Source organism: Aotus nancymaae, unplaced genomic scaffold (assembly GCF_030222135.1).
Source record: "Aotus nancymaae isolate 86718 unplaced genomic scaffold, 86718_ANA_hifiasm-v0.15.2.pri h1tg000028l, whole genome shotgun sequence".
NCBI lineage: Eukaryota > Metazoa > Chordata > Mammalia > Primates > Aotidae > Aotus > Aotus nancymaae.
The window spans coordinates 6,898,642-6,924,460 of NW_026988441.1; the positions used below are offsets into that span (position 1 = coordinate 6,898,642).

The following is a 25,819-nucleotide window of genomic DNA, read 5'->3' on the forward strand; positions in this document are numbered from 1 at the left end:
CTTTTGCTGCTCCTTGGCTCTCTTTCTCTGGTGTTTGTAGGGTCCTTGCCCCTGCCCCTTTTCTGCTTCCGATTTTGCCTCATTGACCATCTGCAGGCGACGAGGCCTGGGAGGAGGAGGAAGAAGAGAAACTGGGTACCCCAAGACTTTCAGCTGTGCAATTCCTCACGGTGCTGCTGGGGAAGAGATTTTGGAGAGAATCTCGAAGAGTCTTCTTACCTCGGCACAGAACTTGTCTGATGGTTCTCGAAACCCTCAAGGTTGCAGAGGATCTTCAAGAGCATCGGCCACGTGTGGTGGCTCACGCTATGGTCCCAGCACTTTGGGAGGCCAAGGCAGTTGGATCACCTGGGGTCAGGAGTTCCAGACTAGCCTGGCCAACACAGCAAAGCCCCATCTCTACTAAAAATACAAAAATTAGGCCAGGTGCGGTGGCTCACGCCTGTAATGCCAGCACTTTGGGAGGCTGAGGCAGGTGGATCACCAAGTCCGGAGTTTGAGAGCAGCCTGGCCAGTATGGTGAAACCCTGTCTCTACTAAAAATACACAAATTAGCTGGGCATGGTGGTGCTTGCCTGTAATCTCAGCTACTCAGGAGGCTGAGGCAGGAGAATCACTTGAACCAGGGAGGTGAAGGTTTCAGTGAGCCTAGATCATGCCACTGCACTCCAGTCTGGGCAACAAGAGTGAAACTCTGTATCAAAAAAAAAAAAAAAAAGGAATAGGTCTCCATCCTTTAAAAACCAGATTTTCACATTAAAGTCTAGAATCTAGATTTCTGGCTTCTCTTAAAAATAAATCCATCAGTCTAACAATGCCGGGTCCTCGTTTCTGGGTGGCAACAGATGGCTGGATCTGAATGGATGGGACGCAGCTCTTTTCACCACAGCCCCCAGGACTTGGCTGCAGGCTTGTTACCATTTATTATTGGGCTGACGCCGTGTGGTTATTTTTGTTTGTTTGTGGAGTTAAAAGGGAAGTGAAATATTTTCCTTGTCTCTCTCCAGATTGGCTTCACACCTGGCCTATTTTCTTCACTTATGTTACCTGCCTGGCTCTTGCAGGCTTTTGGATTTTTGACCCTTGACCAAGTCAAGCTTCCTAGATGTCCTCTAAGACCTTCCTAAACTCTGTGTAACCGCCTGCAGCTTCCCTGTAGGCTGGCTCTGGAAGCTTGAGGAGACCGGGAGCTGGCGTTTCCTGAGCACTTGATATGTGCCAGGCACTGTGTGTGACGCAGATGGACTGCTGCCACCCTCACGGTATCCCTACAGAGAGGGCACTTTGTGGACGAGGAAACAGGCTCAGAGGGGTGAGTGGCAAAGGTGGGCTTTGTACCTGGGCTTTGTGATGCCAGAGCTTGTGTGTTTAACCAACACTGGGTAGTTTTTCGGTTGTTTTTTTGTTTGTTTCTCTTTTTTTTTGAGACAGAGTCTCACTCTGTCATCAGGTTGGAGTGCAGTGGCGTGATCTCGGCTCACTCAACCTTTGTCTTCTGCCCCAGCCTCCCAAGTAGCTGGGACTACAGGTGTGCACCACCACGCCTGGCTAATTTTTGTGTTTTTAGTAGAGACGGGGTTTCACCATGTTAGCCAGGATGGTCTTGATCTCTTGACCTCGTGATCCGGCCGCCTCAGCCTCCCAAAGTGCTGGGATTACAGCTATGAGCCACCGCACCTGGCCTTGTTTCTTCCTCTTAAGCCAAGGGACCTTCTGCTTAGATTTGTGCCGAAAGCCCAATATGGAAAACACAGGCGCGGGGCCGCTCGCTTGCTGGGTCTGACTGGGGAAGGGGGTCGTATTGCTGCCTGCTCAGCCCAAGGCATCTCTCTCTCTTTTTTTTTTTTAGAGACAGGTCGTACTCTGCTGGGCAGGCTGGAATGTTGTGGTGCTATTTTCTCTCACTGCAACCTCTGCCACCTCAGTTAAAGTGATTCTCCTACCTCAGCCTCCAGAGTAGAGATCCTGTCTCTAAAAAAAAAAAAAAAAAACTGGTCCAATTTAGTTTTATAGCCAACGCAACTTGGGCCCAGAGATAGTAAGTGATACACCCAAACTTACCCACTGGGACACCTAGCGCCCAGAGTCCTCCCATTTCTGTGTCGGAACACTTCCTGTCCCACTGCGCTGCTGCTGTCTTCTCTCTATGCCCAGCGAGACCACAGTTACTTCTACACCTCCAGGTACAGGGCCAGCCATGCAGGAAGCCTCCAAAAAAGGACCAATGGACTCCAGCGTTGACTCCTAGGTCTCACACCCTTTCATCCGCTTTGTGAACTAGCGCTCTGCAGGCCACTATTGTCCCAGGCAGGTGTGTTTTGTTTGGCCTGCCCAACATTTGTGTTTATTTTGCTTTTGTTGCCCACCGATTTGACTTTTTTTTTTTTTTTTTTTTTTTTTTGAGATGGAGTCTTGCTCTATCGCCCAGGCTGGAGTGGAGTGGCGCAATCTCACTGCAACCTCCGCCTCCTGGGTTCAAGTGATTCTCCTGCCTCAGCTTCCGGATTAGCTGGGATTATAGGTGTACGCCATCATGTCTGGCTAATTTTTGTATTTTTAGTAGAGACTGGGTTTCACCATGTTGGTCAGGCTGGTCTCAAACTCCTGACCTCGTGATCTGCCCACTTTGGTCTCCCAAAATGCTGGGATTCCAGGTGTGAGCCACTGTGCCTGGCCTGATTTCATATTTTAAAAGCCCCCACAAAATGGATGTCCAAATTGTTGTAGAAAAACTGGAGTTTCTATAGCTACCCTGTCCGGTGGGGTAGCCAGTAGTTATGTGGGACTGTTGAGTCCCCGAAACCTGGCGAGTCCAAACTGAGGTGTGCTGTTGATGTAAATACACCATGGATTTCAAAAACTTAGTACCAAAGACTGTAAAATGCCTCACTAATAATTTTTACATTGATTACAGGTTGCAATGATACTTTGGATATATTGACATAAATAAAATAGTAAAATTAATTGCACTTGTTTCATTTTACTTTTCTTTCCTTTTTTGAGATGGAGCCTCATTCTGGAGTGCAGTGGAGTAATCTTGGCTCACTGCAACCTCTGCCTCCTAGGTTCAAGTGATTCTTGTGCCTCAGCCTCCCAAGTGACTGGGATTACAGGCACACCTGGCTAATTTTTGTATTTTTAGTAGAGACGGGGTTTCACCATGTTGGCCGGGCTGGTCTTGAACTCTTGTCCTCAAGTGATCCACCTGCCTCCACCTCTCAAAGTACTGGGATTACAGGTGTAAGCCACTGCAGCCAGCCTTGTTTTACTTTTCTAACTGTGGCCACTAGACTATTTTAAACTGCCCTTGGGTGTCGCATCAGATTTCAGGTGGACAGCATTGTTCTAGAAACCCCAGGCTGGCCAGGAGTGGTGGCTCATGCCTATAATCTCAACACTTCGGGAGGCCAAGGCAGGAGGACTGCTTTAGCCCAGGAGTTCAAGACCAGCTAGGGCAACATAGTGAGATCCCATCTCTTCAAAAAAATTGAAAAATGAGCTGGGAGTGGTGGCACACAACTGTAGTCCCAGCTACTTAGGGGCTTGAGGCAGGAGGAATGCTTGATGCCAAGAGGTCAAGGCTATAGGGAGCTATGATTGTACCACTGTACTCCAGTCTGGGCTACAGAGGGAGATGCCATCTCAGGAAAAAAAAAAAGAGGCCCTGTTACCGAATGTGTGCAGAGTGAAGGCTGCCCCTCCTGGACATAGCCCTGTCCCCCCCACTCCCTTAGTAGGCGATTCACCTGCTGGGGTCACCTGCCTGGCTCCTACAGGTAGGAACGTCTGTGGCCTGTGCATTAGTCTCCCACTTACCACTGGGTTTCTCCTAGAATAAAAACCTCTCCTCCCTGAAGATGGTCTTTGAACTATTTGAAGACAAGGATCTGCCTTGAATCTCGTTCACAGACTCAGCACCCTCGTTCACGGACTCCTCATACAGTGTGGATTTTAGTCTTTGGTCACCGTGGGGAGTGAGAGGGCTTGGGCTTGGGCTTGAATGACAGGGCTGGGTCCCATTGTTGGCCCTTCCTCTTCGTGTTTTCTCCACAGGTGGAAGCATTTTCTCTCTCTGAACTTTTGCTTCCTCGACTGTAAGATGGGGTACCTTGCAGGGCGTGGTGGCTCACACCTCTAATCACAGCACTTTGGGAGGCCAAAGCGGGCAGATCACCTGTGGTCGGGAGTTCAAGACCAGCCTGACCAACATAGAGAAACCCTGTCTCTATTAAAAACACAAAATTAGCCAGTCATGGTGGCGGGTGCCTGTAATTCCAGCAACTTGGGAGGCTGAGGCAGGAGAATCGCTTGAACCTGGGAGGCGGAGGTTGCTGTGAGCTGAGATTGTGCCACTGCACTCCAGCCTGGGCGACAAGAGTGAAACTGTCTCAAAAAGAAAAAAAAAAAGTGGGGTACCTTGTGCCTCCCTCCCCTGGCCAGTGTGGGGACTCCAGGAGTAATGGCTTGACAGGACTTAGTGTGAAACAGGCCTCGAAAAAGTGCTTCCCTCCTCTCACCACCTCCAATCCATCACTACGAAGGTGGTGCCTCAGTGATGGTGCCAGGAGGTGGTATGGAAATGTGACCCAGTGCAGAGACCCCAGAGGTGAACTAGTGGGACTCTTTCCCACCCTTGTCACTCAAGGGACCAGAGCGGAACAGACATGAGAAGAACTGAAGGCTGTTTTCAGAAACCCTTCTGGAGGGAGGATTCTCTCTTTACTGATGTGGATAAGGATATTTAATTGTCAGGCATCATAGCGAGGTGGGGGCCCTTTGGAGTGGTCAGACCGGGGGACAAGGTAGAGCTGGCATAATTCAGGCTGTTGGGGCCAGCAGTGGGCGCGTTCACAGGGCTGGTGGCAGAGGGCCGGGAGAGGGTGGTTAGCACCACGCCGCCCTCATCCAAAGAGCACTTGTATGGGACTGCAGCATCGTTTCGAAGGTCCTGGAAAGCCAAGTAGGCCTGGAATATCTGTGGGCAGAAAAGGGCGTGCTGAAGGCTGACTTGGGCTGGGCTGGGCAGGTCAGGAGAGGGATTGGGCTGGGGACCAGCCTGGGAGGAAGACAAGGGTCCCGGTATTTGAACTGCTCACTGCCCAGGGGCCCCGGGCTGAAGCACGGGCCCTGATGCTGGGTTGTGGCTGCTCAGAAGAAGGGGCACTTGGAAGGGACCAGCAGAGTCTTGGGGGAGCCCCCCTACCCCTGACTCCCAGGGGAGCTGAGTGAGAGCAGGAATGTTCTAGTCCTTTCAACCCTGCCCTGCAGAGGATGCCCCTCCCAGGGAGGGGTGGTACAGGGGTTTGTCCTCACCCAGGCAGGAATGGAGAAGAAGGTGAAGGCAATGGCCGCCTGGGCACTGCTGCTCCCCAGGAGGAACTCTTTGGGTGGTGAATGCTGCCACTGGTTGGTCAGGAAGCAGAAACCCATGAACCAGACAATTACCCAGAGAACTGTGGCATCACAGGGAGAGAAGAGGGGCAGGGGGAAAGCTCGCTCAGGCAGGGCTGCTGAGGCATGAGAAGGACAGGGCTGGTGGTCTTGCTGCATGACCTCCCACGAGTAATTGAAAAAAACATTTTTTTTGGCCGGGCACGGTGGCTCACCCCTGTAATCCCAGCACTTTGGGAGGCCAAGGTGGGCGGATCACCTGAGGTCGGGAGTTCGAGACCAGTCTGACCAACGTGGAGAAACCCCGTCTCTACTAAAAATACAAAATTAGCCGGGCGTGGTGGCGCATGCCTGTAATCCCAGCTACTTGGGAGGCTGAGGCAGGAGAATCGCTTGAACCTGGGAGGCAGAGGTTGCAGTGAGCTGAGATCACGCCACTGCACTCCAGCCTGGGCAGGAAGAGCGAAACTCTGTCTCAAAAATAAATAAGTACATAAATAAATAAATAAAATTAAAAAATTGTTATTAGCTTCTATGTTGACACATCTCCCACAAGTTATTCTCCAATCCCTCGAAGCCCTCCCTAGAGTGAGTCGCTGGAGTAGAGCTGCGCTAATACAGGAGCCACTGGCCACATGCAGCTGTTTAAATTTCTATTCATCAACACAGAATTTTAGGCTGGGTGCAGTGGCTCACGCCTGTAATCCTAACATTTTGGGAGGCTGAGGTGGGCGGATCACTTGAGGCCAGGTGTTCGAGACCAACCTGGCCAACATGGCAAAACCCTGTCTCTACTAAAAATACAAAAATTAGCTGAGCATGATGGCAGGTGCCTGTGGTCCCAGCTACTCAGGAGGCTGAGGCAGGAGAATCGCTTGAACTCTGGAGGCAGAAGTTTCAGTGAGCCGAGATCATGCCACTGCCATCCCACCTGGGCGACAGAGTGCAACTCTGCTTTACACACACAAAAAGAAAGCCCAGGTATAGAACATTTCCACCCTCACAGGGAGTTCTCTTGTACAGCGTAGATTCAATGACCTTCGAGGGCTCTCTTGGCCCTAAGTCACTGGGACTGGCCTGGTGGGGAGGAGGAGCGGCGGGGGCAAGGAGTTGAGATCAAGCTGACTGAGAGGAAGGAGGTCAGGCCCCAAAGAAAAAGGACACACATTTTGTACTTGACATGTGCCAGGCTCCACTGGGAGTGTCTGGTAGTGGTTACGAGGCAAGACTTTGCATTGAAGTGTGTGACCTGCCATTCAGCAGCTGGGTACCCATTACATCACCTCATCAAGCCTCAGTTTCCTCCTCCGTAAAATGGGAATATGAACAGGACTTACCTCCTGGGATGGTTCTGAGGACTAAAGGAGAGGAGGCACTTGGAGCCCTTCCATCTGCACCCGCCCCGTGGGAGGCACCCAGTAGCCGTCGGCATTACTATAGGCCTCCTTTATCTCCTTTCATCCTCAGAAAGCTCCTGCCAGGTAAGGGATTTCATCCCAGCTTCTACTGATGCTCAGAGAGGGAAAGAGAGCTGCACAAGCCCACAGGGTGGGGAGGCGCTGGGGCGATTTCCAACCCAGGTCTGTCTGGTTCCATGCTCTGAACCCCGCTTCCTGCCACTGGGTGGTGGCCTTTCAAGAAATGTTCTGTAGGCCGGGCGCGGTGGCTCAAGCCTGTAATCCCAGCACTTTGGGAGGCCGAGGCGGGTGGATCACGAGGTCAAGAGATCGAGACCATCCTGGTCAACATGGTGAAACCCCGTCTCTACTAATACAAAAAAAAAAAATTAGCTGGGCACGGTGGCGCGTGCCTGTAATCCCAGCTACTCAGGAGGCTGAGGCAGGAGAATTGCCTGAACCCAGGAGGCGGAGATTGCGGTGAGCCGAGATCGCGCCATTGCGCTCCAGCCTGGGTATCAAGAGCGAAACTCCCTCTCAAAAAAAAAAAAAAAAAAAAAAAAAAAAAAAAAAAAAAAGAAATGTTCTGTGAATGAGGGAAGTGAATGCGAAGGAAGCACGGGGCAGAAGGGAGGCTGCTAGAATTTTCCTGGGGGTCAGAAGAGGTGACCCTTACCCGGGTCTGAGGGAGGAGTAATAATTCCCCAGGGGAGACAGCAGGTGCCAGGGCAGTGGAAAGCTCTGGGCCATGTGTGGTCAGATGCCTCCTGCTGGGAGGACAGTCAAGGTGAAGGCCGGCTGGGTGGTGAAGGGTTGTGCCCGGGAGGCCCTGGGGAGCCTGGAGGGCTGTGAGCAGGAGGAGGGGCAGCTCTGGGCCGGGGGTCCTGGGGGCTCACCAGCCAGGACGAAGTCCAGGAGCTGGAAGGCTGTCCTGAAGCGGGTGCCAGCGATGCGGGTCTCCTGGGTGTCCAGGACGAGGAAGGCCAGGCAGCTGAGGAAGGCCAGGAAGCCGGCTCCCACAGCGAAGCTGCAGGCCACGTTGTTGCTGTTGAGAATGCAGTGGAGCTGCGGAGACTCCACCTTGTTCTGGTAGCCGTCAGTCAGCAGGGAGGAGAAGACGATCAGGGAGAAGACCTGTGAATTCCCCAAGGCCAGAGAGGAGCTCAGCCTCTCCCCAGAGCTGCTCCTCCTTCCTCCCTGGTGCTGTGGTCTTTCCACACACCCAGTCACTGGGCCATCTGGGCCCCTCCCTCCTTGTCATTGTCACAGTGTCAGAGCCCTCAGCTTCCTGCCCCTTGTCCCCTCTGCTCCATTCTGGCTCAGGCCTCGTCCCTCGCCTCCCTCGGCCCTCGCCCCAGCCTCCTCCCAGCCTCCCTGCCTCCAGTCTCCTCCACCTCAGCCCACATACCCCACGGTCCCAGGGGAGTCTTTCCACATCCTGCCCCTCCCTGCCCATAGCCCTCATGGCTCCCCAGTGCTTCAGGACTGACTCCTACCCTGAAGCCTGGCCTTGAAGGCCCTGCAGAGTCTCCGCTCCCCTCACTCTTCCAATTTCATCTCTCCCCACTCACCCCTGCCTCCTCCACACTCTCCTTCTGCCACCAAACCCAGGTACCCACAAAAAATGCTTGGCATTGTGCCCGGGACATGGGAAGAGCTGAATCAGTGTTTGCAGTCGTGATTATTGTCTCTGCCTCTCAGCTCTTCCCTCTGGGGTGGTTCCGAGGACTAAATGAGAGGAGGCACTTGCAGCCCTTCTGTCTTCGACTTCTGTCTCCTTCCTCCTGGCCTCACTAATTCCGATTCCTTTTTTTTTTTTTTTTGAGACAGAGTCTTGCTTTGTAGCCCAGGCTAGAGTGCAGTGGCGCAACCTCGGCTCACTGCAACCTCTGCCTCCCGGATCCTGGTTCGAGCAATTCTCTTGAACTCCTGACCTCAGGTGATCCACCCGCCTTGGCCTCCAAAGTGCTTGGATTACAGGTGTGAGCCACCATGCCCAGCCCAATGGTTCAAGCAATTCTCCTGCCTCATCCTCTCGAGTAGCTGGGTTTACAGGCACACGCTGCCATGCCCAGCTAATAGAGATGGGGTTTCACCATGTTGGCCAGGCTGGTCTTGAACTGCTGACCTCGTGATCCGCCCAACTCGGCCTCTCAAAGTGCTGGGATTACAGGCGTGAGCCACAGCACCCAGCCACGCCTGATTCCTTTCTTACGTTCAAGTTGCAAAACAGTCTAAGCACACAGAAACGCTCCAAGAGAAACATAAGAAACACCTGGGGCCGACTGCCCAAACTAACACATGTGGACATTTTCTTGTTTTTTGGCTTCAGGATTTTGTTTTAGACAAATACGACACTGATCTGGTAACCCTGACCCTCTGGTCTGTGCATGGCGCACCGTCTGCATCCATGCCTGTCTTCTATGTGTATTTGCTAAATAAACCACGGAAACACTCTACACGCACTCACCCTGGTCATCCTTACGGCCACCCTAGGACACAGGCCCTTCTCACAGCCCTGTGTCTCAGATAATGGAACTGAGGGGCAGAGAGGATAAGGAGTTGGCTGAACCCAGTTAGCTGACCAATGGCAGGGCAAGGTGACTCATGCCTGTGATTCAGGCACTTTGGGAGGCTGAGGTGGGAGGATCGTGTCAAGCCAGGAGTTCGAGACCAGCCTGAGCATCAGGGCGACACCCAGTCTCTACAAAAATGTTAAAAACAAAAATAGCTAAGGCCAGGTGCAGTGGTTCACACCTGTAATCTCGCACTTTGGGAGGCTGAGGTGAGTGGATCACAAGGTCAGGAGTTCAAGACCAGCCTGGCCAACACAGTGAAACCCTGTCTCTACTAAAGATACAAAAAATTAGCTGGGTGTGGTGGCATGCGCCTGTAGTCCCACCTACTCGGGAGGCTCAGGTGGGAGAATCGCTTATACCTGGGAGGCAGAGGTTGCAGTGAGCCGAGATTGTGCCATTGCACTCCAGCCTGTGTGACAGGGTGAGACTTCGTCTCAGAAAAAAAAAAATAGCTGGATGTGGTGGTGTGTACTGGTAGTTCCAGCTACTTGGGAGGCTGAGGCAGGAGGATCACTTGAGCCCAGGAGGCTGAGGCTGCAGTGAGTCATGATCATGCCACTGCACTCCAGCTGAGGTGACAGAGCAAGACTGTCTCAAAACAAACAAACAAAAATCTGGGCACAGTGACTCACATCTGTAATCCCAACACTTGGGAGGCCAATGTGGGAGGAATCGCTTGAGCTAAGGAAACCAGCCTGGACAACAGAGTAAGATCTAGTATCTCCAAAAAAAAAAAAAAAAAAATTAGCTTAGTGTGGTGGCATGCACCTGTAGTCCCAGGTACTTGTGGGGCTGAGGTAGGAAGATCACTTGAGACCCATAAGTCGAGGCTGCAGTGAGCCCTGATCGTGCCACTGCACTCCAGGCTGGGTGACAGAGTGAGACCCTGTCTTAAAAAAAAAAAAAAGTCAGCTGGTCAGTGTGTGTCAGAGCCTGGATTTGAACCAAAGCAGCCTAGCTCCTGAGTCTGCCCTTGACCCCTTGCTCTCCTACCTCACACTGGACCAGGTATCTTGAGGGCAGGGGCTCCTATCAACGAAATTCAGTGAACATTTGAAGTCCCAGTGATTTGTCCCAGATGGTCACAATGCAGCAGGGCAGCTCCGTGCCAGACAAACACAAGCTGTTATGTACATGGGGGGTGAGTGGGGCGTTGATCTAGAAGGGCTTTCTGGATGAGGCAGTGCTTACGAGGAGTACTGGAGGACAATAGGGAACCACAGAGGGCTGTAAGCAGAGGACGGGCAGGGGCAGCTCTGGGTGCAGGTGTAGAAAGATCCTCTGTGTGAAGATGGGTTGGAGGGGGTGAGCCTGGAATCTGGGAGGCCAGGGGGTAGGCTGGGGCCTGGTGTTGGGGAGAGAGTCAAGGCGGAAGCCAGATTGAGGGCTGGATTTAAGGTGAGCTCTGTACTGGACCTTAAAGAACAAGGAGTTTCTCGGGCAGACAAGAGGAGGAGGGGCATTCCCAGCTGGGCGAACGGCATATGGAAAAGCCAGATGTCGCAGCGCCAGCAACTTCAGAGATAAGAGAGAAACTCAGTGGAGGGTTTTGGTGTGAGATGAGGCTGGAAAAGTGGGTTGGAGCCAGACCCTAGGAGGCCTGGAACACCAGGCCCAGGAGCCGGCCTGGGAAGCCATGGAATGCATTCAGTGTTATGAATGGAAGGATTCTGTGCGGGGATCAGCCAGGGTCAGACCTTAGGATTAGAGGCACCCTCTGGGGTCATGTGACTGATGGATTGGAGGTAGGCAAGACAAGAGGCCAACACACCTGAGAGGAGGCAGGGAGGCCCAGGTGAGAAACGCTGAGGCCAGAGCCCTGAGGAATTCAGTAATATTTCACATGTAAAATAGGACTTGGTGATTGATTGGAACTGGCAGTGTTGATGATATGGGCTGGGGTTGGGGGTGGGTAGTCCAAGGGAATCAGAGTGTTGAAAATCTTCACTTCAGCCTCGTGTGGGGATTCATGCCTGTAATCCCAGTGCTTTGGGAGGTTGAGGTAGGAGGATCGCTTGAGCCTGTGAGGTCGGGACTGCAGTGAGCTGTGATTTTGCCACTGCACTCCAGTCTGGGCCACAGACTGATACCCTGTCTCAAAAAAGAAGGAAAAGAAAATCTCCCTTTCGTTAGACTTGGAACTCTTTCTGGACAGGCTCCACGCAGGACTCCTCTCTCTCTCTTTTCTCTTTCTTTTGAGACAGTGTCTGACTCTGTCTAGCAGGCAGGCTGGAGTGCAGTGGCATGATCACGGCTCACTGCAGCCTCGATCTCCTGGGCTCAAGCGATCTTCCTACCTCAGCCTCCTGAGTAGCTGGAACTACAAGTGCGAAACACCAAGCCTCACTAACGTTTACTTTTTTGTAGAGACAGTACTGCTATGTTGCACTGGTGGGTCTCAAACTCCTGGCCTCAAGCAATCCTCCTGCTTCAGCCTCCCAAAGCATTAGGATTACAGACGTGAGCTACATTGCCTGTCCTCCACACCTTTTTTTTTTTGAGATGGAGTTTTGCTCTTGTTGCCCAGGTTGGAGTGCAATGGCGTGATCTCGGCTCACCGCAACCTCCGCTTCCTGGGTTCAAGCAATTCTCCTGCCTCAGCCTCCCAAGTAGCTGGAATTACAGCCATGTGCCACCATGCCCGGCTAATTTTTTGTATTTTTAGTAAAGATGGGGTTTCTCCATGTTGGTAAGGCTGGTCTTGAACTCCTGACCTCAGGTGATCCGCTCGCTTTGGCCTCCCAAAGTGCTGGGGTTACAGGCATGAGCCACCGCACCCAGCCGCCCGGCCCCTTCTCTCTGTCCCCAGCACCCAGCACTAGACTGGACTTCAGCAAATGTGTGTTCAAACAGTGAATGACTTTGGCTTCGTCTTGGCTCTTGCCCTGCCCTTCAGAGTGGAGATGGAGGAGGCAAAGAACTGACCCCTAAACTCCTCAGCTTCCATCCATCCTCCCTTCTCCTTTGCCTTAATTGCCTTCTGTGAACAACAACAACAGCAACACCCTGACTCCCTGTTTGTGCCTCGCCCTTTGGCAATAACCAAGGGTATTCACATCCATCATCTCACTGGATCTGCACAGCGACCCTGGGAGGGAGGCTGTAAGATGATTCTCCCTTGGAAGAACTGAGTCTCTAGAGGGGGAGTGTCTTGCCCTGCTGGTCTGAGGCAGAGCCAGGTGGAGGATGGGAAAGCACATCGATCATTTTTGAGCCCATATTCATTTTGCCTGCGTTACCTCCCTGGAACCTCACACCGGCCCCACGTGGGGGAGGTTATTGATTCATTTCTGTTTCACAGGTGATAAATCGAAGCCATTATGGTGGCGTGGAAAGAGCCAGACGCGTCTGACTGTGCCAGCTGTATGGCCTTGGGCAAATCACCCATCTCTTGGAGCCTCAGTTTCCCAGCCTGTTTCTATGATGAAAAGGAGGAATGTAGGGGTAGGGGCCTGGCTCTAGTAGGTCCTCAGGAAAATGGTCATTCTTGTGATTTGCTCAGAGAGGGTAGGTGTCCTCTCAAGGTCAGTAAGCGGTGGAAGGGGGATTGGAATCCAGCCCTCCTGACATTTAGGTGGGGAGGCTGGCTGTCCACTGACCTCCAAAACACTGGGCTGTGGCATGAGCCCGGGGCACTGGAAATTTGAGGAGCAGGGGCTCATATAGGCTGGAGGGACCCTCTCCCTCTGAAGCCTCAGTCCAAACTCCTTCCATGCCCTCCCTGGCCTGTCCCGAGGGAGGGAGCAAAGATTCATCAGTTAAGGCACCAGCTGGCAGGCGGCAGCGAGGACAAGAGAACCAGCTGCCCAGAGACTCCCTACTGAGGAGCCAGGCCAGGGGGGAAGGAGGAGAGGGCGGGCGGGCGGATGGAGGCGGCGGGCAAAGTCCATGACCAGAACGTCTGGCATGGTTGGCGGCTCTTCCTTCCTTTTCCCCGCACCAGTCCACACCAGCTGAGCTTCCTTCTCCCTTGCCACCCACTCTGCCTTCTGAGGCTTTCCTGACAGGTGGGTGGATCAGAGTTGGACTTGCTCGCCAGCTGGGTGATGTCCTTGGCCAAGTCACTCAACCTCTGTGAGCCTCAGTTTCCCGATGGGTTAAACAGGGATCAGAATGCCTGTGTCACAGGGTTGTGATGAGTAGAGGAGCTAACGTTGGCGAAGGATCCAGTGCTGGGATGTGGTTTGCAAGAGTCCCCTCTTTCCCCGGGGGAGGACAACGCACACAAGTCCCGATTATCCTAGGCCCTCTTCTCACTCACAAGTAATGACGTGTTTTGATAATAATCCCTATTTAAGGCCAGGCGCGGTGGCTCACACCTGTAATTCTAGGGCTTTGGAAAGCCAAGGTGGGTGGATCATTTGAGGTCAGGAGTTCAAGGCCAGACTGGCCAACATGGCGAAACCCCATGTCTACTAAAAACACAAAAATTAGTCGGGTGTGGTGGCGCACGCTGGTAATCCCAGCTACTTGGGAGGCATGAAACTTGCTTGAACCTGAGACGTGGAGGTTGCAGTGAGCTGAGATTACACCACTGCACTCCAACCTGGGTGACAGAGCAAGACTCTGTCTCAAAAAAATAAATAAAAAGAAAAGAATAAAAAATAGGCTAGGTGCAGTGGCTCACACCTGTAATCCCAGTACTTTGGGAGGCTGAGGTGGGCCAATCACAAGGTCAGGAGTTTGAGACTAGCCTGACAAACATGGTGAAACCCCATCTCTACTAAAAATACAAAAATTAGCCAAGTGTGGTGGCATGTGCCTGTAATCCCAGCTACTCAGGAGGCTGAGGCAGGGGAATCACTTGAACCCAGGAGGCGGAGGTTGCAGTGAGCCGAGATGGCACCACTGCACTCCAACCTGGGTTACAGAGCGAGACTCAGTCTCAAAAAAAAAAAAAACAAAGTCACTAAGGAAAGATTACTTGCCCTGCCCATGCTAATCAGTTTACAGGCATTAATTTGTTTCATTTTCACAACCATCCTTTCTAGGAGTAGTGTATTAGGATCTTCTTTTCACAGATGAGAGCATGGAGACATTCAGAGAAATCAAGTAACTTGCTCAAGGTCACACAGACATAGGGTGACCATGCAGGCCATCAAACAAAAGGGGCACTTTTGAGAATGAAAGGTGCATGGCTGGGCGCAGTGGCTCATGCCTGTAATCCTAGCACTTTGGGAGGCCGGGGTGGGTGGATCACCTGAGGTCAGGAGTTCAAGACCAGCCTGGCCATAATGGTGAAACCCCATCTTTAAAAAAAAAAAAAAGAGAATGAAAGGGGCTGCTACTGGTAATTATGCCAGGCCTGGCCGAGGTATAAACTGGGCAGTATGCCACTTTGCATGGACAGCACGTGGCTGAGCCAGGATTCCAGGCCTGTTTGTTCATTCTCCAACCTGAGGCTCTAGAAGGGGCCGAGAGGAGATACTCTGGATTAGGAATCTGGGAGTGGAGACCCTGGGTTTCAGCTGGGGAACCCCACCTACTCCCAAGACCTCGATCCAGTCTCATCATCTCCCGGGGCCTCAGTTTCCAATTCTGTTAAAGGAGAGCAATGGAAGCAGCATAGGTGAAAGCTCAGAGCCACAGCCCCAACCCTTCATGTACTGAAGTCCAGAGACGAGCAGTGATTGGCTCAAGATCACACAGCAAAGTCTAGGCTGAATGAGGATTTGACTCCAGTGGCCAGATTCTTCGGGAATGTGGTGATGATGAAATGAACGCTGGCATAGTGCCCAGCACACAGTGACCACCCCACATCTGGTACTTCAGGTCTGCATTCCGCATTCTCTTCCTAGAGGCCCCAGCCCCTGTTCCTCTCCTCCTCCTCTCTCAACTGGGAGGTGGAAAATGAATGGGCTCTGGCATCTCACAGATCTGAGTTTGAATCCTGCCCCTCCCTGCCATTTACTGCATGACCTTAGCCAATGCTATCTCATAGAAATGAAAATGTTAGGCCGGGCGCGGTGGCTCATGCCTGTAATCCTAGCACTTTGGGAGGCCGAGGTGGGTGGATCATCTGAGGTCAGGAGTTCAAGACCAGCCTGGCCATCACGGTGAAACCCCATCTTTAAAAAAAAGAAAGAAAGAAAGAAAGAAAATGTTCCATATCTGTACTAATTTTTTTTTTTTTGAGATGGAGTCTCACTCTGTCACCAAGGCTGGAGTGCAACCTCCACCACCTGGGCTCAAGCCATCCTTGAGCCTCAGCCCCCTAAGCGGGGGCTGGGACTACTGGCTTGTGCCACAACGCCTGGCTAATTTTTTTTTGAGACAGAGTCTCGCTCTGTCGCCCAGGCTGGAGTGCAGCAGTTCAATCTCGGCTCACTGCAACCTCCGCCTCCCGGGTTCAAGCAATTCTCTTGCCTCAGCCTCCTGAGTAGCTGGGATTACAGGCGCATGCCACCATGCCCGGCTAATTTTTATATTTTTAGTAGAGACGGTGTTTTACCATGTTGGTTAGGCTGGTCTCGAACTCCTGACCTCGTGATCTGCCCACCTTGGCCTCCCAAAGTGCTGGGATTACAGGTGTGAACTACCACACCTTGCCTATACTGTCATTTGAGAGTCCCCAGCTACATGTGGCTATTGAGCATGTAAAATGTGGCCACTGTGACTGAAGAATGGACTCTTTTTTTTTTTAGAGACAGAGTTTCGCTCTTGTTGCCCAGGCTGGAGTGCAATGGCACAATATCTTGGCTCATGACAAACTCTGCCTACTAGGTTCAAGTGAATCTCCTGCCTCAGTCTCCCAAGTAGCTGGGACTAAGGCTCATGTCACCACGCTTGGCTAGTTTTGTGTTTTTAGTAGAGACGGAGTTTCCATGTTGGTCAGGCTGGTCTTAAACTCCCGACCTCAGGTGATCCACCCACCTCGGCCTCCCAAAGTGCTGGGATTCCAGGCGTGAGCCACTGCACGCGGCCTGGACTCTCATTTTTAATTAGTGCAAAGGGAGGTAGCCACATGTGGCTATGGCTACCCCACTGGACAGCTCAGATTTAAAAAATTTACTTAGGCTGGGTGCAGTGGCTGACACCTGTAATCCCAGCATTTTGGGAGGCCGAGGTGGGCAGATCACTTGAGGTCAGGAGTTTGAGACTAGCCTGGGCAACATGGGGAAACCCTATCTTTTTAATCCTTTAATCTCAGCTACTCTCGAGGCTGAGGCAGGAGAATCGCTTGAACCCAGGAGGTGGATGTTGCAGTGAGACAAGATCAAGCCACTGCACTCTGGGTGACACAGTGAAACTGTTTATTTCTTTTTCTTTTTCTTTTTTTTTTTGAGATGGAGTCTGGCTCTTTTGCCCAGCCTGGAGTACAGGGGTACGATCTCCACTCACTGCAACCTCTGCCACCCAGGTTCACTGGATTCTCCTGCCTCAGCTTCCTCGGTAGCTAGGATTACAGGTGTGCACCACTATACCTGGCTAATTAAGATTGTTTTGAAAAAAAAAAATTACTTAAATTTTCTGAGCCGCAGTTTTCTTATCTCAGAGACAGGACTCGCGGCATCTACTCTGAGGCCTGTTCCTTACTACAAGAGTCCATAAGTGCCTCTATAGCACTGGGCCCACAGTGGGGTGCTCAGGTAAAGGTGGCGTCAGCATTTGGTCCCTGTTGCTTTGTTTCCCCGTCTGACCCCTTCCTTGCCCCCCTCCTCCCGCACTGTGTCTGGGAGTTGAGAGTTCCTGGCTCCTGTCACCCAGGGGCACAGGCTGGCCAGGGGAGGGCCTCACCCCCTCGAAGACCCGAATGATGGTCTTGGGCCTCTTCAGAAAGTGCACGGCTTTGCTGTTGGCCAGGTCCTGGAGGCTTTCTGGGATGTGCATGGCAGCTGCTCTCCTTTGGGGGCACTGGGAGGTGGGAGCCGGGGTGCTCGGCACTGTCTGCTGGACGCTGCTGTCTGGGGCTCCAGGCCGGCCCTGGGCTCGGCTGCTGTGGGATGACACAGATGGAGGATGCCAGTCAGGGGCGCAGGTGGAGGGGCTGTTGGGGGGTCCCAGGATTGGGGGATGTGGGGTAGGGATGTAGGGGGGAGTCCCCAGAATGGAGTTGTGTGAGGTGAGGGGGCTGCTGGGCCTCTTAGGAGTCAGAGTGTGGGGTGAAGGGGCTGCCAGGGGCCCCAGAAGTGGGGGACATAGGATGGGGGTGCAGGTGGGTTGCAGGGAATGGGGTTGTGTCTTGAGGGGGCTTCTGGGAGCCCCAGGAGTGGGGGGCATAGGATAAGGGTATGGGGGGGTCCCAAGAATGGGGTTGTGTGGGGTGGTAGGGTTGTTGGGGGTTGGAGAGGTGTCGGTGCAGGGTGAGAGAGTTGCTGACGCCGAGTTGAGGTGTGGTTTAAGGGGTTTATGGATGATTTCAGAGAGGTGAGGGTCTGGGGTGAGGGGGATTCTGGGGGTTACAGGAGTGGGGGGGACTAAGTGAAGGGACTGCTTCATGTTCCAGAAATCAGGAATGTGGGCTAAGGGGACTGTGGGGTGAGAGGGCTGCCAGGGGTCTCAGAGGTGGAGTGCAAGGGAGGGCTGGCATATTTGGGGACTACATCCTGTGACCCAGGAGCAGAAGGGGTTGCAGAAGGATGGGGTCCCTCTGTGAGAGGACACAGGTGGGATTTTCTGGGGACTAGGGGGTGCCACCATTGAGGTCAGAGCCCCTGGGAGGTCTGAACCCGAAGAATCCCTTTTAGGTTTAGGGGTGACAGCATCCATCGTGGAGAACCCAGGTATCAGGGCATATTTCAGCCTTTCCCTGTCATTTGGGGCTGTTTCCCAGAACAGGGGCCTCCCTTTCGAATTCAGCTCAATTTTCATGAAAGTGCACTTCCTCAAGCTGGGAGTCGGGACCTCGGATTTGCGGGGAACCTTAGAATGAGGCCAGGCCTCGGCACTGGGCTACCTTCTTAGTATCGCAGTCTCCCCTTTAAGGACCTGGAATAGGAGTGCTGGGGTTTGGGGGTGACGACGCCTGACAAAGGGCCGCCCCTTCTCTAGAGAGCCAATCTGCGTCATCTGGGGGCCCAGCCTTCCTTCCGCCTGCCCACCCCTTCTGGTCCCTCCCTGGCGTCACCTCAGCCTTCTTTTAGTTCCGCTTTTTCCCGCCTTTTCGCTCCTCCACAGATGATTGGCTGCTCTCAAGTCCCGCTCCCTCCCTCTTTCCGCCTACTCAAGAGCTGACACGAGCGGGGGCGTGGCCTCGGCGGACGTTGGGCTGCGCGCCGTTGGCTGACTGCGCGCGGGAGCTCTGTCCCGCCCCACTCCTCCGGGGAGCCTCGCGCCCACTCCGCCCCTTCCCTTTGAAGCAAGCGGACAAGGAGACACTCCTGCGGCGCATGCGTCGCGCCCAAACGAGGCCTGTAATAGAGAAAGAGAGGCAGCTGGTGCATGCGTAGTTGAGATAGCGAGTCGTCGGGGAGAATGGACAGCGCGCATTGACCCAGGCTCTGCGCATGCGTTTTACTGCTGGCTGAAGCCGAACCTCGGGAGCCCAGGACACCCTTCTGCACATGCGCAGGAGGCTCAATGACAGTCAAGCTTTGGCTAAGGTGAGGGAGAGAGCAGGGGCTTGCATGGCCAGGGAGGGTGGCCCTGCACCCGCTAGGTAACCTTCCCGAGCATTTCCTGTTCTCTTAAGATCTACCTTGCTGTCTAGACCCCGAAGAAACGTTGTGCCACTACAAGGTCTCTGGGCCTGCAAAACGCCCCAGAACCTAAGACCTCTGACCCCTGTCTGGGACCCAGGCCAACTGAGCAGTGTGGGAAGGGGACGGGCAAGAGGGGCTTCGAGGCGAGCGGATGAGCTCTGCGCCCTGCCTGGGTAGGGATGGCTTCTGGAGGGTGGGACGTGGAGGTGGAAAGGTCGCTTTTCCTCTAGATGGCCTTTTGACCCCTGCCCATTTCCCTCTGTTTAGGCTCCAGGGAAAGGGTCTAGCCATGCTGCATATGACCCGGGGAGTCTGGGGGTCCAGGGTCCGAGTATTGCCACTGTTGCCCGCGGCCCTCGGGCCCCCCCGGACCATCTCATCGCTGGCGGCCAAGATGGGGGAGTATCGCAAGATGTGGAACCCCACAGAGCCCCGCGACTGGGCCCAGCAGTACCGCGAGCGCTACATTCCCTTCTCCAAGGAGCAGCTGCTCCACCTCCTAATACAGGTACCGCCCGTCCCGGGTCCAAGAGCCTGGGGACTACGACTCCCAGCAGGCCTCGCGGCGGCAGGGCCTTAATTGCTGTAGAGAGCTGCCCTGGGGCCTCCTGGGAGTTGAAGTTCCCGGGTCCCTTCGTGTTCCCTAGTGGGCGGGAGTTGATGAGCTGGAATGGTGGAGCCAGGCCTCCGAGATGCAGATGCAGCATCCATTCCGACTCTGGCTTGTTCTGAGTACTTAAACAGGCACCCTCTGGGGCATGGTTTTTCCCTCTGTAAGATGGGTATAGTAATCATCCTCACGATTACTATTTCTGCTGCCTGATAATAATTGTACCTATAAAGTCACAATGCTATAATTATAATTGTTATCACACGATTTGAGCTATGACTCTACGACACTGTGCCAGGCATTTTTCATGTATTGTTGAATCATCAGTAACAGAGATACCACCATCATCCCCAATGAGATAATAGAAGCAGATGAAAGGAAGGTAACCTACCCAAGGCCACAAGCATAGTGGCTTAGATTTGAACCAAAGTGGTCTGACTCTAGAGCTGGCTCAGGACTAGGCCAGCTCTAGAGTCAGACTAGGCAAGTGAGGCATTTGCTTGACCCTGAGAGTGAGTTCCCCATTAAATTTTGCACCCTAGGGTGCCACATTTACCTCATTCTAGTCCTGGTCTCACTCACTCCAGAACCTGAGCTCTTACCACCACCATCGTCATCATACCTGTCATTATTGAGGATGGTCATCCATTCATTTATTTTTATTTTATTTATTTGTTTATTTGAGACATCTTGCTCTGTCACCAGGCTGGAGTGTAGTGGCGTGATATCGGCTCACTGCAACCTCTGCCTCCCGAGTTCAAGTGATTCTCCTGCCTCAGCCTCCTGAGTAGCTGCGACTACAGGTGCACACCACCATGCCCAGATAGTTTTTGTATTTTTGGTAGAGATGGGGTTTCACCATGTTGGCCAGAATGTTCTCAATCTCTTGACGTCATGATCCACTCACCTTGGCCTCCCAAAGTGCTAGGATTAGAAGTGTGAGCCACCACGCCTGGCCTTATTTATTTATTTTTTTGAGACAGTCTATCACTCTTGTCCAGACTGGAGTGCAGTGGCACAAACTCAGCTAACTGTAACCTCTGCCTCCTGGACTCAAGTGATTCTCCTGTCTCAGCCCCCTGAGTAGCTGGGACTACAGGTGCCCACCACCACGCCTGGCTAATTTTTATATTTTTAATAGAGACAGACTTTCACCATGTTGTCCAGGTTGGTCTTAACTCCTGGCCTCAAGTGATCTGCTCACCTCGGCTTCCCAAAGTGCTGGGATTACAGGTGTGAGCCATCACACCCAACCATCATTCATTCACTTAACATGTATTTATTGAACACCTACTGTATGCACTCAATTCTAGACACACACACAAATATGCACACACAAGGATTTGCAAGCAAATACACACACAAATACATGCTTACACAAATACACCAAGATGTGTACACAAATATACACAAACAAATGCACATGCACAAATATACACACACAAATATGTACACATACATACACAAACACATGCACACACAAATATATGCATACAAAAATACACAAATATACACACACATAAATACACAAATATATGAACACATATATAAACACGTGTATATAGGACACCTGTAATCTCATCAAATTCTCACTGTAGCCCTCTGAGAAAGAGGGTGTAATCCTCTGTTGCTGGTGAGGAAACTGAGGCTCAGAGAAGTGAAGACAATTACACAGGACATTGAGATAGGAAACATAAAGAAGTGGTTCAAGGTGGGGCGCGGTGGCTCACGCCTGTAATCCCAGCACTTTGGGAGGCTGAGGCAGGTGGATCACCTGAGGTCAGGAGTTCGAGACCAGCCTGGCCAACATGGTGAAACCCCAACTCTACGAAAACTATAAAAAAATTAGCCAAGCGTGGTGGCGTATAGCTGTAGTCTCAGCTACTCGGAAGGCTGAGGCAGAAGAATCTCTTAAACCTGGGAGGCAGAGGTTGCAGTGAGCCGAGATCACGCCACTGCGCTCTAGTCTGGGTGACAGAGCAAGGCTCCATCTCAAAAAAAAAAAAAAAAGCACAAAAATTAGCTAGGCATGGTGGCAGATGTCTGTAATCCTAGCTACTCGGGAGGCCAAAGCAGGAGAATTGCTGGAACTCGGGAGGTGGAGGTTGCAGTGAGCTGAGATCGTGCCACTGCACTCTAGCCTCAGCAACAGAGTGAGACTACATCTCAAAAAAAGCAAAAAGAAGTGGTTCAATGTGTGCTCTGGAGGCAGGCCTAGATTGCAGTCACCTCCCACAGACACTGCAGCCCTTAGCAAGCAACTTTCCAGAGCCTCAGTTTCTCCTTCTGAAAAATAGAGGTTATAATTCCATCAACCTGTGGGGTATGGTGGCTCAGCCTCCCAGGGCTTTGGGAGGCTGAGGCAGGAGGATTTCGATACCAGCCTGGGAAATATATAGTGAGATCCCCACCTCTACCAAAAATTGTAAAAAATTAGCCAGGCATGGTGGTGGGCACCTGTAGTACCAGCTACTCAGGAGGCTGAGATGGGAGGATCACTTGATCCCAGGAGGTTGAAGATGCAGTGAGCTGAGATCATGCCACTGAGCTCCAGCCTGGGTGACAGAATGAGACCCTGTCTCAATATAATAATAATAATTCCATCTCCTTTAGAGGATCATATTACACTGTCAGACAGTTCCTGGAATTGTGTGAGTTTTGGCTAGGAAGTGTCAAAGGAAAAACTTGAACCTCTAGCTTTTTAAACCCAATATAATTTTTCAGTATATTCGGCTGCCTCAGTTTGAATACAATTGATCAGCTCCCTCCCAACCGAAACAAAACTTTTTTTCTTTTTCTTTTTTTTTGAGATAGAATCTCGCTGTTGTCTACTGTGGAGTGCAGTGGTGTGATCTTGGCTCACCGCAACCTCCGCTTCCCTGGTTCAAGTGAGTCTCCAGCCTCCACCTCCTGAGTAGCTGGGATTACAGGTGCACACCTCTACGCCAGGCTAATTTTTGTATTTTTAGTGGAGAAGATTTCACCATGTTGACCAGGCTGGTCTCGAACTCCTAAACTCAAGTGATCCACCCACCTCAGCCTCCCAAAGTGCTGGGATTACAGGCATGAGCCACCATGCCCGGCCCCAGAAGAAAATTTAAAATTCCAGAGCCCTGATTGTATAGATAGGCTGCCTGGGGAAAGAATTCATCCCCTCGGGGAAGGGGAAGAGGCCTACAGAGAAGTTTTGCTTCCTGAGGTAACAGGAATTCCACTCGAGTCCAGCAGAGAAGGCGGCTTTGGAGGCGTTCTCGGCCCACGTGGACTTCTGCACCCTGTTCCACTACCACCAAATCCTGGCCCGGCTGCAGGTGAGGACGGGGCCCCTCCAGCCCTGTGGTGCTTGTTCACTCATCGGCTCATTCAGCAAATTTCCCTGACACCTTCTTGGAGTCTGACCCTTATTCTAAGTGCTGGGGATTCAGCAGTCAACAGGACAGATGAAGTGACACTCATGGAGCCGACATTCCAACTGAGGAGACAAGGAATTAAATAAATATAAAATATGGCCAGGCACGGTGGTTCACACCTGTAATCCAGCACTTTGGGAGGCTGAGGCGGGTGGATCACCTGAGGTCAGGAGTTTGAGACCAGCCTGACCAACATGGAGAAATCCCATCTCTACTAAAAATACAAAATTAGCTGGGCGTGGTGGCGCATGCCTATAATCCCAGCTACTCAGGAGGCTGAGGCTGGAGAATCGCTTGAACCTGGGAGGTGGAAGTTGCAGTGAGCTGAGATCACACTATTGCATTCCAGTCTGGGCAACAAGATCAAAACTCCGTCTCAAAAAATATATATATGTATATATGATGCCTGGTGGTGATAAATGCCATGAGCAATGAAGCAGAGTAGTGAGATAAAGAGGGATGAGATGGGGCCTGTTTCAGACAGGGTGGGCGGGGAAGGGCTCCGGAGGAGGTGACAAGTGGACTAAAGTCTTAGTGAAGAAGGGGACCCAGCCTGATGGATGCCTGGAGAGGGAGGATGTTCCCAGCAGACGGAAGAGCAAGTGCAAAGGCCCTGAGGTGAGCGGAGGCCTGGAGTGTTGAACAGTGAGGAGGCCACTGTGGCTGCAGGAGAGTGAAAGAGCAGGGAGGGTGTGATATGAGGGCAGAGGAGATGGGGACAGATCGTACTGGGCCTTGTGGGCCACTGTGAGGACCTTGCTTTTTTTTTCTTTCTTTTTTTTTTTACAGCTCCAAAAAAGTCATCAATTCTGAGCTTGCTTTGTCTTGTTTTGTTTTGTTTTTGAGATGGAGTTTTGTTCTTTTGCCAAGGCTGCAGTGCAGTGGTGCGATCTCGGCTCACTGCAGCCTCCACCTTCCAGGCTCAAGTGAGTCTCCTCCTTCAGCCTCCCCAGTAGCTGGGACTACAGGTGTCCACCACTTCGCCCTGCTAATTTTCATGTTTTTTTTTTTAGAGATGCGGTTTCACCATATTGGCCAGACTGGTCTTGAATTCCTGACCTCAAGTGATCCACCCGCCTCAGCCTCCCAAAGTGCTGGGATTGCAGGCCTGAGCCACCGCGCCCGGCTCAGGACCTTGCTTTGACCCTGAGTGAGCCAGTAGCCATTGGGGGGCTCTGAGCCGAGGAGATATGTGAGCAGCGGATTTAGGTGTTAACAGGATTTCTCTGGCTGCGGTGTAGGGAACAGACTGTCAGAGGCAAGGACATCTATTAAAGAGTCTATTATATTTGTCTGGGTGAGAGATAATGGAAGCTCCGACAAGGGTAATAGCGGTGGAAATAGTGGAAAACGCTCAGATGCTGGTGGTGTTGGAAGGCGTCAGTGTTTTGCTGATGTGCTGGCTGCGGGGGTGTGGTGGGGAGGAAAAGAGGGGAGTCAGGGTGTGTCTCCAGCGGGCCGGCCTGAGCCTCCCAGAGGATGGAGCTGCCATGTACTGAGGTGTGGAAGACGGTGGTGGGATGCTGAGAGAGAGCTGCAGGGAGGAGTAAGGGCACAGTTCTGGGCTTAGGAATTTGAGCTACCTTTTATTTACTTATTTATATTCTTATTTTTTTTTAGACAGAGTCTCACTCTGTTGCCCAGGCTGGAGTGCTGTGGTACAATCTCGGCTCACTGCAACTTCTGCCTCTTGGGTTCAAGCGATTCTCCTGCCTCCGCCTCCCGAGTAGCTGGGACTACAGGTGCATGCCACCGTGCCCGGCTAATTTTTATATTTTTAGTAGAGACAGGTTTCACCATGTTGGCCAGGCTAGTCTTGAACTCCTGACCTCATGATCTGCCCGCCTTGGCCTCCCAAAGTGCTGGCGAGTAGCTGGGATTACAGTCATGCATCACCATGCCTGGCTAATTGTTGTACTTTTTTTTTTTTTTGCAAGCAGATAAAGGCTCGTTTTATTTTAATGGCTGATCTATGTAATCACGGAGGCCAGTATGTACAGACAAAGGGGGAGCTTTTATTTCTTGGTTTCTTCCTCCTTGGGCAAAGTCTTGATGATCTCCTCCTTTTTGGCCTGGAGGCGCTCTTCACGGCGCTTGCGTGCTTCCTTGGTCTTAGACCTGCGGGCCTTAGCCTGGTCAGCCAGGAGCTTCTTTCGGGCCTTGTCTGCCTCAGCTTGTGGATGTGTTCCATGAGAATCCGCTTGTTTTTGAACACATTCCCCTTCACCTTCAGGTACAGGCTGTGATACATGTGGCGATCAATTTTCTTAGATTCCCGGTATCTTCTGAGCAGCCGGCGCAGAATCCTCATTCTCCTCATCCATGTGACCTTCTCTGGCATTCGGGCATTGGCTGTACCCTTATGCTTACCTATGCCCATGTGCCTGCCCTTCAGGCGGGCCAAGGTGTTTTTCCGGCAGCGAGCCCGGGAATGGACCGTCACAGGCTTGCAGATGATCAGCCCATTTTTGATCAGCTTCCGGATCTGCTGACGCAAGTTAGCATTGGCGATTTCGTTGGTCTCATTCGGGTCCAACCAGACCTTCTTCTTGCCACAGCGGAGGCCACTAGAGGCGAGCCTCTTCTGAAGCCTGAGCATACTCATGGCTGTGGCCGCAGCAGCGAAAGGAAAGAGCCAATTGTTGTACTTTTAGTAGAGATGGGGTTTCAGCATGTTGCCCAGGCTGGTCTTGAACTCCTGACCTCAGGTGATCCGCCCACCTCGGCCTCCCAAAGTGCTGAGATACAGTTGTGAGCCACCGCTCCTGGCCTATTCTTTTTTAATTAAAAA

General features: G+C 52.2%; 2 protein-coding genes and 1 pseudogene across 5 annotated transcripts in view; 1 reads left to right on the forward strand and 2 right to left on the reverse strand.

Moving 5' to 3' along the window:
• Positions 1-4,689: 4,689 nt before the first annotated feature.
• On the reverse strand, positions 4,690-18,437 carry SYNGR4 (synaptogyrin 4). The gene is made up of 5 exons (XM_012446519.2): positions 18,264-18,437; positions 17,105-17,303; positions 7,685-7,922; positions 5,314-5,453; positions 4,690-4,975 (listed from the first exon to the last, which is right to left on the reverse strand). The coding sequence occupies exons 1-5, from the start codon at positions 18,374-18,376 to the stop codon at positions 4,742-4,744; spliced, it is 924 nt and encodes a 307-aa protein (XP_012301942.2). The 5' UTR covers positions 18,377-18,437; the 3' UTR covers positions 4,690-4,741.
• A 245-nt stretch (positions 18,438-18,682) lies between these two features.
• Positions 18,683-25,819, forward strand: part of TMEM143 (transmembrane protein 143) — a 29,287-nt gene continuing 22,150 nt past the window's right edge. For 2 of the 4 annotated variants that reach the window (XM_021668518.2, XM_064381083.1), the window contains exons 1-3: positions 18,683-18,909; positions 19,276-19,516; positions 22,825-22,929. In XM_021668518.2, coding sequence (XP_021524193.1) covers positions 18,887-18,909; positions 19,276-19,516; positions 22,825-22,929 — 369 coding nt within the window. In that variant the 5' untranslated portion in view covers positions 18,683-18,886. The other 2 variants (XM_021668517.2, XM_021668520.2) reach the window with 2 other exon arrangements.
• Positions 24,964-25,655, reverse strand: LOC110567821 (large ribosomal subunit protein eL19-like; annotated as a pseudogene).